This window comes from Triplophysa dalaica, chromosome 11 (genome assembly GCF_015846415.1).
Source record: "Triplophysa dalaica isolate WHDGS20190420 chromosome 11, ASM1584641v1, whole genome shotgun sequence".
Taxonomy (NCBI): domain Eukaryota; kingdom Metazoa; phylum Chordata; class Actinopteri; order Cypriniformes; family Nemacheilidae; genus Triplophysa; species Triplophysa dalaica.
Genome location: NC_079552.1, coordinates 14,593,179 through 14,604,401, shown reverse-complemented (window position 1 = coordinate 14,604,401; position 11,223 = coordinate 14,593,179). Strand labels below are relative to the sequence as shown.

The following is an 11,223-nucleotide window of genomic DNA, read 5'->3' as shown; positions in this document are numbered from 1 at the left end:
ATTAAAAAAGTAGTACGTTTTCGACAAAGTAAAACTAAAAATGAGTTAATTCATTGTTTGGTCCAGTTTTAATATTGAATTCAGAATCCAGAGTACAACATTTTAAATTTCCATTCTACATCACAGTAAAATTGGGAGGGTAAAACAATAAGCTGTTTTTTAATGTACTTTACAACAACCACAACTCACAGTGACCTTTGTGGAAAGAGTCCATTATCACAAATGTGAAAAATAAGGCCGGCTCGAGTTCAGTTGAGACGCAAACACACTTTTTCATTATCCAAACACTTGCTTCATGCTCACAGGCACAAATTACACAATACATACCAAAACAAGCCAGACTCAATGATTACAATTACTTTGAAGAACCTCATAGAACAGACTAAGGTGATTGTGTGAGCTCTACTGTCAGACTTTACAGGATACATTTTTAAGGCCACAGATGCAATACACATAATATTCATAGTACGTCCATGCAAGACAACATGATACAGTATGACTACATAAAGCAGTACAGAAGGCAAAAAAACACGGAATACCACAGCAGACTCATCATTGACAGACTTAGACAGTATGAGAGAAAAATATCAAGGTAATGTGGCACTGGTGCGTAAAATGCCACATTTCATTTATGGGAAGTGTCCTGATCAGATGCCTCTTGGTGGTTTGTGTACCGTAAAACCGTAGAGAAAGAGCTGCCAGAGTCTGTGTATCTAAACGGCACTTGAGGTTTGCAGGCTGGTCTGTCTTATAAGCGAAGAAAGTTTCTTCTTAGTTGACAGGAGCGTCTCTAACCTTCACACTCCCATCCTCCATTCCAAAGTAGACCCTCTCAGCCATCCCCACAAACAAGCCAGTCTCAACCACACCTTAATATCAAGAGAAAAACATCAGCTTTTAGGCTTTTAATGCATGTATACAGATTTATCAGAAAGAACAGAGCAGAATGAAGATTACAAATTACTACACATAAAGATTGACACAAAAATCAGTGAATCAATATTCTTCGATTTTTCCATTAATCTGTACTAACCTGGGATCATCTTGATGGCCGTGTTGACTTCTTTCCAGTTCTGATGATTCTCAAACTTCCAATCCAGGATGAAGTTACTATTATCAGTAACCACAGGACCCTAAGGTCAGATATTGTGAAATTGTTACTGACTAGACCACCTATCTTGCATCAGGGGGTCATGATGCATAAAAGGAACAGTTCAAACAAAAAAATATGAATTATATCATCATTTACTGCCCTTGTTGAGTTTGCCAGTCCAAACATAATGATCAAAATATTGTTTGTACATTTACAGTCATACAGATTTAGAGTGACACAAGTCTGTGTGCATTTTTTCATGTTGAAGACCTGATGCATCATGGTGAGGTTGAACATACAGAAAAAAAGACAGAGAGATATAAATCTAGACCTCCATACCGCTTTACTGACAGCCATCCTCAGCACAGCTTCTCCTCCGAACCTGCTGGCAATGGCTCTGGTCACGGGCACATACGCCATGGGAATGACCTCCACTGGCACACCTTTCTTCCATTGCTGGCCTAAGGCCTTAGAGTCCTTTCTGCCCACACACAACATAAAAACACATCTCATTTTACTGCATCATTACAGCAATGGGTAAATCTAAAAGATAACTTAACATTACTAATATGGAGGAGAAATGTTTAAAAGATATTACAGCATGCTAAATAAACACTGATTTAAGCATCACCTGTAGTCTGCTATGACAATGAAATGTTTGGCACAACCTGCCACGATCTTCTCCTGGGCCAAGCAACCCCTATTTTGAAAAAGATGATATACATTTGTGATCAAATTGTTTTATTAATACAAAAAATGTATACAGCATACTTCATAGGGATGTAGCGATTCACTGTGAGCCGGTTGAAAATCGAAAACCACAGACAGTACTGGTTTGTTTATATGAAAGAGACTTTTTCTATTATTTATAGACTCAAGTTTGTAGACAAAAACCGGAGGACAGAAAGTGGAATATCATAATACATAACCCAAAGTTGACTTAATCTTTAGTCATTGAAGCTAATGGTCAACAAAGTGGAGAGAAATCCGAAAGCTCAGACTCACCCTCCTCCCTTTATCAGAGTCAAATCAGCATCTACTTCATCAGCTCCATCAATCGCAACATCCAGCTAGAAAACAAACAAAACACATCAGAAGATGGCCTTCGGAGAGTTTAAATGGTGAGATGCTCTTGTTAAACCACTTGTTGTCATTCTTCACCAAATCCTAAGTATTTCTAATAAATTGCATCGGGTAACCATGTGCCTCAACCCAACCCTAACCACAGTCAGTGCGTTCATTCATTGGCCAACTCACCTCAGGATGTCTGTCTAAATCTGACAGAGTGAGACCGTTTTGCAGAATCAGCTGACGGGCCTTAATCAACAGGGTTGAAACATGAGGGTAAGCTCAAGTTTTAAAATTTATTAGTTTATTTAAGTCCACACTGGTGCATCATACTGACCTGGAATGATGTGGGAACACACACAATGTTCAGCTTTTCCTGTCGTACCTTTTCAGCTAGATGGAAGATGTCATTTATTAGTGATTGTCATAGGTGAGAGCTTTTAGGGGTTGTGCATGACTATGTAGTATTATTTTATACTGTACTGCATGTCTTACCTAGTCTGTCCACAGCATAGACAATAGTTGAGCCGCTACCCACACCAACTACCTGATTGTTCTGTGTATGAGAAGAAAACAAAGAATGGTCAGATCTCAGAAAATCCAAAGTTCAACCCACTAGTCCAGCTTGTACTAGTGGTAAATGTTAAAAAATTATTAAATCGACCATTGTGGGATTCATCAATGATCATCCAAATGTAAACGTGTATGTGGGTTTGTTTCAGGCTTCAACCATTGATTCTTTCATTTAAACTAATTTCCAATGACTTTATTTATTTAGCTACCGTTCTGATATTATTCAAAATGTTAAAACCTTGATAATCTTAACAATCTGTGTGAAAAGTATACCAGTGCATAATGTTAAAGGAACAGTTTCCCCAAAAATGAAAAATCCAAATTTGCATAACTTTCTTTGATCTTCTGATGAGAACATAGAAAGGTATTTTGGAAGAATGCTTGTAACCAAACCGTTCTCAGCCATCATAGGCTACAACCGTAAGAAGAAATACAACGGTAGTAAAAAGTACCCCAGAACCGTTTGCTTTCCTACATTCTTCAAAATATCTTCTTTTTATTTTGAGGGGAACTGTCCCTTTAAGTAAGTAACCTACACCTGGTTACCAAGGAGTAAAAAAATGAATCATGTGACGTCTAAATGTATTTCGCTGTGTATTATTATCGAGCTGAAATTGTGTCAAATCACAAAGGGGTTAAATGTTTGTATTAAGTAACATTGCATACCATGCTAGCTATATTAGCCTTAGCAAAAAGTGTCTGTCATTTCATTTTGACATCATGACATCAGTTTTCAGGTGGAGCTTGTGCTTATGCACACAAACAAACAAAAGCAAAAGCTATTGCTAATGTTTAACACACATGGGCACTTTTGTTGACCCAGGAGACCCAAAGGAAGCCCGCGCATAACTATTTTTAAACGTGCTAATCGCTTAATGTTTAATTTGAGCAACAATCACCTAGCTTAACGTTATAGTATGCTAACACGAGACAGGACATGACCTCACAGTGTATGCTAGCGAAGTTTCATAGAAACGTATAGTAACTGTTTCCAAGACATCTAGCTGTCATCCCTAAACTTAAACTACAATAAAGCCAGCGAGTAATTTGTAAAATGTAGACGTCGTTACACAAACCAACGACAAATGCACAATCTTACCTTTATATGGTTATCGACAGCAGCATAGGCTGCCAGTTTTTTAGCCTCTTCAGCCATGAGTGTGCAGTGATGCCGCGCTCCACCACACACGTGTCTCCTCCGATGGAGCAAATGCGCGTGTTGTTTTCCTGACGCGGATACAGAGAGGAGGAGAGTTCTGACCACTGCTAACTCAACCCTCCTCATCACACAACCAACAGGCTTGAGGTCAGGACGAAACGCACGGACTTATATTATAGACCTGGAAAGTGAGATATTATGGTATGGTGGTGATAATACAGTCAGTTGATAATCGAAGGTTTTATCAGAGCAGGCGTGTGCCGATGCAGCCAATAGCAGAGCAGTGTGTAGCGAAATACAGAATCTATTGCTTTTTGTTATCGTTATGCTCAACATGACCACTAGTGGGCAGCAGCGGTCTATCTGAAGTTATTTATAACTTCTCATATAAATATAATTTTCCACAAAATATTTGTGTGAAAAATTGTTTCATAAATGTAAACTTCTTTATTTGTTGTAGGACCATCCATAGATCAATGAGTTTCTGTAAAACAATTCGTATTTTGCTATTGCCCTGATATTAAATAATATATATGTATTTACAATCCAATGTTACCTCGGAATTTCACTTTAATTTGAATATTTTACCACTTCTAGGCAAAGCTTTGCATGTTAAATTCAGAGGTTGCCTTTATGGCATTTATTTCAAGACAAAAGTGATTTTAATTGACAAAATACTATACAAAAATGCTTAAAAATACAAAGCATATTCATAGGCAGTACAGACCATTTTGCAAGACATTAATAACACTGGCATAACAGCACTTACTGTTTTAGTTCTTTGACACAAACGGTACAACCAACAGAACATAATAAAATGTTAAGGAAACATCTTTAAGAATGAATTGAATATATATACAAAATATAAATAATAATAAAATATAAAATATAAAAAGAAAAACATAAGCAGGAAGTGCTTCTGGACTAGTGCTGCTTATTATTTTATTTATGGTTTCATTTTTATTTATTTTAAAATGAAATCTTTCATTCATAATTAAATATTAAATATATTCATTAAACATTTTGATCTTGTTATAATTCTCTCATAAATGTTATTGTTGTATTTTGTATGTTTGAGGGGAGCTTAATTGAAACAGAAGTTCTTATTGGACCAGCATTGTTTATGTCTTGCGATTTGGTCTATAGGGAGAGACAAAGGACAGCAGAAACCAATGGGTATCAATATATCTCTTTATTTGGCAATCAGCTTGAAATGACCTAGATTTCAGTGTATAGCATACCCCTATTAAACCCACACAATCCTTCCAATAAACATGTCTCTTATTTACCTTAGTTTTTACATATTGCAGTTTACAAATTTAGCTTATCTGTTAGACAAAATCAATTTGACAATGTATTTTTATGTGCTATATAAAAATCTACACATTATATATTCAAGATTAGGAAACAAAAAATCAAAAACAATATTCAAACAGCACAGAACAGAACTCGTCAATATATCCCACCCAGGTGTGCAGATCACAAATTAAAGTTGAAATACTTCAATATTACAGTAAATACTGAGAGATGTCCAATGACAAATAGGATTACTGAAACACTAGAGGTCAGGATTCAAGGAGAATAACTATGATACTGTTACAGGGAGGATAGAGAGAGAAATGGGAATGCTGATTATCAAATAATGCGAGTGAAAATGAACTTTTTTTGAACAAATGAACTTTTTTTTAACTTATTAACTTTTTTTGTATTTTTATCTCTCTCTCACTCTGAAGCTTAAATCTCGTGACCAATTTCAGTCCGGTCTGGTTCTGAGCTTTCTCTAATGTCGTATTGCCTACGATTAAGTGCACAGGTGCTCATACGATTTGTCATTTTGTGCGTCTACATTTATATCTTCTTCAGCGTTTACCCGTCGATTGACTTCCGTCTTTCTGGAAATGTCACTTGTTTTGGTCCAAATAGTCTAAAAGCTCCAATTCTACCTCACTTTGTGGGGTTTCTCAATGCTACAGTACACGTATTGACAACAAGGAATCATTTAGAAATTATTTGAAAACGGCTATAATGAAGGGGTATAATATAACTGACTTTTTTCTATTTGCTTTAAATAACACAAACAATTTACATAATAGTACTAGAAATCAGTTCTGATGTTTAATAAAAGGCATGCCTTCTCTGTTTTGAATATATTGTAATGGACAGTATTGACGGTAAGTGCCTTTCTTTTAGGTGTTGTTTGTATTCATGCCTCTCTCTGTGTGTGTGTGTGTGTGTGTGTGTCTGTGTGTGTCTGTGTGTGTGACTGGGCAGGGAACACAGTCCTGTTGATGTGCAAAGCTTAAATGTCATTCAGCAGTGAGTAAGGTCCACAGAAATGCTGCTTATATTTCTCCTTCTCCCTGAAACACCAGCGCTTATAATACATTCTCAACACATCAGTGGGTATCCAAACTAGAAGCCTATAACCTCAAAAGAAAACTCTCTCGATAGAAAACTTGAAAATATTGATAGCCTCTAATAATCCGGTGTATTGCTATGAGACACAGTTTCCTAATAATGCGAGTGGATTCTTTTGGTTCGTGCTCACTTCTTTATTACTCGTCATCGCTGATATGTACCAAACTGCACTGGAAAATCTATGAGAAACAGCTTTTTAACTTGACCGCGTGAGAGGTTGTGAACGAGAGACACGCTCTGACCGTGTGTTCAGATTCAGCATTAAGAGGTATTGCTACAGATTTCAGTCTCTGAAGAGGAGCTTTAGTCTCGTGTTGAAAAACCAGTCGTGTCAAGAACACTATGATCTGATTGAGTAAAACTGGTGTAATTTCGCTATGACACAATTTTTTTGAGAGTATGTGTGATGGTGTTTTAGGTCTCATTCGTGTTTGATCCATATCGCTATGCGTGGATTCATCATAATAGACCAGAGAGAGAGAGAGAGGGACTTTGGCGTAGAATTCAGATTATAACACAAGCAGTGACTGACCAAGGTCAACAGTCAGACAGCGGTCTGTCTTTCTACTCGGTGAACAGGCATCTCCTTCCCCTCTTTATCTCTCACTCTCTCTTCCAAATATCCTTTTTTTTAAGCTCTCTCTTACTCGTTCAGTGCTTCACCAGAATGCCTGCTGTTAATCACTAGAATAAGTTGGTTTTTCCTCACAGAGTTTTGCATTTCACAAATACAATTCCCAGAGTCCTTAGCTCAGAGGCTGAGTGCGCATGCGTTTACATGCGCTGTGCATCCATAATGTCCAGGTACTTAGCCTCAATGATCCTGGGCAGTAGACAGTTCCTGAGATAGAGGTAAAATTACAGTTTGTTAACATAATAAACTGCATCTGGACATAATTGAAAACTGACGGTCACAAAGCTAGCGTTTTGAGTGGTTGCCAGTTCATTGCTATGAGTCACAGAGTGAACACGCATGTCGCTTTGAAGTTTTCAATGGATGCTGCGTTGTAAGGGCGTTGCTAAGTGGTTGCTTTTTGACCCACTTCAACAAAGCCCATCTTCAAAACTATGTGATTTTCTGATACCAATATATGTTTTGAATGTTTTATCATCCGCCACACAACAATCAAAAGTCTGTGCATGGTAACAGTTTCTCTGGTGTAAATAAATAAGAATAGGTGAAAAATATATCTTGAATTATGCATATATTAATTTTTCAAGCAAAAACTTCATTAAATATTGTTTTAGGTTTAACAAAATAAAAGCCAAGAAAGACTGAACAAAGGCTTCATGGCTAATATAATTCAATTATTTAAGTTAAATATTAAACACATTTCAGATATTTTTACTTGACATCAAGATATAAACGAAGAGTTTGGTTCCAAAATGAGATAAATTTCAAAAATTATGTTTATTATTATTTGATCACGTTTATTTAGTTATTTAGCTGTATTTGTCTTGAGGTATTATGCCTTTAAAAAAACATGATTTTTGAAAAAATTTAAATCTCATTTTGGAACCAAACTCTCCCTCAAACACTGATTAAGAAAAAAATTGTGATGGGAAATAAAAGTGTCTGCCCAAACAGATATCAATTAAAGTACAGCAATATACCTAACGCCAGACAGTTGAACATGTCCAAGTAGTTTTAAAAGCGTTTCAAGTCTCACCTGATGGGTATGAGGATAAACATCAGCAGAGGAAAGATCATCTTCATGTACGGTAGAGGGTACATCCCAAACGCACACAGGAAAAGCAGCTGCACCATCTGAAGGAAAGTGAAATAATGGATTTTCCTTTGCGGCACCTTGCGGATGTAGTGAGTGGGTGGGTAGGACGTCTGGGAAAATAAGAGAGAGACAGAGATAATAAGCAACAAGAGAAACAAAAGAAATCACATTTGATTCTATTAAATTTTCCCATTATGCATACAAACAAAACTCACTGATTAGTTATTTTAACCAAAATGCATCACTGTGACATTTCTGTCCATGTCAAGTAGAGGGCGATGTGTCGCTTTATTTGTACCGTGCATCTAGCTTCTGTATCCTTATTCGCATAACACCAATGACTTCTATTTGCCTTTGTTTTCATCAAGCGCCCAGACACACACTCACTTGTTCTTTGAGTAGCAGAGCCATACGATCGCACATTTGATTGCCATCGATGGAGGTGAGAGCGATGTAGAGGAAGAGGCCGTACAGCACAGGCTTAGGGATCCACTGCAGGGGGACCGGCAGCAGAAATACACTCACACCTATCAAGATGTTAGCCACCAGTGAGGTCACCCGCGTCTCCTTCACACTCACTATACTACGAACACACACATAGAGACATAATTTAAAACCAATGGTGCTGTGCCAGTCTCCACTGTAATGTGCTTCACGTAATGATTTTTGGTGGTGTGCTGTGGTGTTCTCACGTCTCGTAAAGGTGTCCTCCTTCCACCCTCTCTTCCACAATGGCCAGCTGTCTGACGTGCAGGGTGGAGTGAGGGAACGCTGCGTGCATCCACGGTAACCCCAGCACAGACATCAAAATATTAATCAAGCCAGACAGAGTCAGGTCCCAGTGATATGCTGTGCCTTTCAGCAACCTATGGTACAGACACAGTCATGACTTACAACGTTGACCAAGGTCATTACGCACACTCTGACCCAGGGTCCTATCCAGGCACAAAGCAATTTCTCTGAGCGAGCTGAAGACGAAATGCTGTGCAAAGCTAGCGAATCGCAGCCATTTAGAACGCATTTGATGGGTAGTGAAGGTGGAGGAGGACCAGTGTTGGGTGTAACTAGTTAATAAGTAATTAGTTACTGTAATTTAATTACTTTTCCCTTGAAAAAGTAAAGTAAGGGATTACTCATATGTTTTCTGTAACTTAAATACAGTTACTTTTGATGTAATTAAACTAAATACTTTGTTAAATACATGCGTGTGCAATATCGTAATTGACTTCAAAATTCAAAGTCTTAATTTAAAATGTGTGCTTTAATGTATAATTCTCACATTTGTAATACTTTGGTCAGGTAATAATACTATTTGAATGAATTCAATAAGCCGTTTCATGTATATACTTGAATCACTTAACTAATCAAGGTTGATGTAGGATATAGAAAGTAATTAGTAATGAGTAACTAAATACTTTTTGGACAGAGTAATTTGGACAGTAATCTAATTACACTTTTGAATATGTAATGAGTAACTAGTAATTAATTACTTTTTCAGAGTAACTTACCCAACACTGAGGAGGACCAATGAGGTTTCACTGTGGGTGCGGTAGTAACGACGTAATGTGACAGAGACGGAAACCAAGTGACTGACAAAATGTCTTGTCGTGAGCACTGTTTGTATCCGCAATTGAATTGCTGAAGGTTGCTGCTCGACTGCAGTATTTAACCATATCGGTGACAGGTAGCTGTCGGCCCAGTCGGTGTGTCATGCAGCTCATTTGCATATCTTGTTATAAATTGCTGTCAGTGTAAACACATCTTAGATACTGTACGATTTAAAGTTGTTGCTGTATAGCATTGTGCCTGGTAAGAACATCAGGTTTTGTCAGGTACGAGTGAGGTTATTATAGTTTACGAAAATTAAAACTATTAAAAGATTTCTGTTAATTGAAATCAAATATCGGGCAAAAACTAAAACTTTAAAAGAAAATGAGAAATGTTAACTTAATAATAAAAAATATATATATTCTTATACAGCTATATATAAAATATGTAACAAAAAGGAACAAATTTGCTAAGAAATAAAAGTAAAAAATATAAAAACAATCAAAATCAAAATATGGATAAAACTGAAATCAAAATTACAATAGCTCCAGTAGGGAGGCTTTAAGCTTATTATTCTCTTTTTCAGAATTTGAGGAAAATTTTAATTCTAGTTCAAACAAATAATACTTAATATTCTTAGATTAAGTAGACGGACAAAACATTTGTCAGTGTGTGCTTATTTAAAATGACATGAACCTGTTCTCAGGTGCGTTTGTAAGGGACACGACGATGTTCTGGTCAATGAAGATGAGGATAAACAGGAGAAAGCCCAGACCCATTGCACTCAGAACACTCGCTCCGGTCAGCTTATCCAGAGGTGCCACTCGAAACACTGGACCTTCATGGAAGTTAAAGACCGGCACTGGAAGAAAGATCATGTAATACTCAAGCTCAGCTCAGAGTCACGGTGTGATTCAGCTCAAGTCAAAGCTACAGTAACTCAACCCACTCAACACAGGACTTGTGAAAATCTGCATATGCAACAGGTCTCAACCATTTCCCTGCAAAACCAGACCAACCTTTTGAGGGATTCAGATTTGATCTAATATTAAATATGAGCCTCCTTGTTGTAGTGCTGAAGCGCTGAGTGAACGTTTAAAGAGCCTGAGGTAAGAAATAAAATCAAGTTATACTCCCACACTGAACTGACAGAGAAGTTGGAGGCATAATATAGTGTTAGCTGGTGTGACTGGCATTGCTATAACGTGCTGGCAGTAAAAAAGGAGAGCACAGTGTTTGTGTGTAAGTGTTGGTAGGGTTTTTTATTTTGGCATGCTTTCCTGGACACGCACTAGGCCAAATCTGAACAGATTCTCAGTACTGAACCTTTCATGCTATTTACATGTCATTTAAAATTGTAGAATCTTGGCATATTAAAGCTAATCCCATATTTGATTTAAAATTACCATAATAAATCTATTGTATCATTATAATCGCTTGTTTCTGCTTAGATTATAGCATAAATGAGATCATGTCATGTTCCCTTGTTTTAATAAATGATCATGATCAAAACAAAGCCAAAGCAAAAAAAGGAATTTTCATAATTGGAATAAATAACTCTGCTTTGGTAAAATTTATATATAGACGGTTTCAGTGGAAACAACATCAACAAACGTTATGTCGCCCAAACTTAA

At 37.0% G+C, this 11,223-nt stretch overlaps 2 protein-coding genes across 5 annotated transcripts in view; both read right to left on the bottom strand.

Moving 5' to 3' along the window:
* Positions 1-45: 45 nt before the first annotated feature.
* On the bottom strand, positions 46-4,166 carry rpia (ribose 5-phosphate isomerase A (ribose 5-phosphate epimerase)). The gene is made up of 9 exons (XM_056760919.1): positions 3,834-4,166; positions 2,657-2,717; positions 2,499-2,554; positions 2,351-2,410; positions 2,099-2,163; positions 1,725-1,793; positions 1,433-1,574; positions 1,034-1,133; positions 46-869 (listed from the first exon to the last, which is right to left on the bottom strand). Exons 1-9 carry the CDS (start codon positions 4,017-4,019, stop codon positions 772-774), a joined length of 837 nt encoding a protein of 278 aa, XP_056616897.1. The 5' UTR covers positions 4,020-4,166; the 3' UTR covers positions 46-771.
* Positions 4,167-5,066: 900 nt separating this feature from the next.
* Positions 5,067-11,223, bottom strand: part of slc4a11 (solute carrier family 4 member 11) — a 53,938-nt gene continuing 47,781 nt past the window's right edge. For all 4 annotated transcript variants that reach the window (XM_056760732.1, XM_056760734.1, XM_056760733.1 and 1 more), the window contains 5 exons: positions 10,286-10,451; positions 8,734-8,907; positions 8,429-8,624; positions 7,982-8,151; positions 5,067-7,152 (listed from right to left, as the gene is read on the bottom strand). In XM_056760732.1, the coding sequence (XP_056616710.1) occupies positions 7,086-7,152; positions 7,982-8,151; positions 8,429-8,624; positions 8,734-8,907; positions 10,286-10,451 (773 nt within the window). In that variant the 3' untranslated portion in view covers positions 5,067-7,085. The remainder of the gene's footprint in view (positions 7,153-7,981; positions 8,152-8,428; positions 8,625-8,733; positions 8,908-10,285; positions 10,452-11,223) is intronic.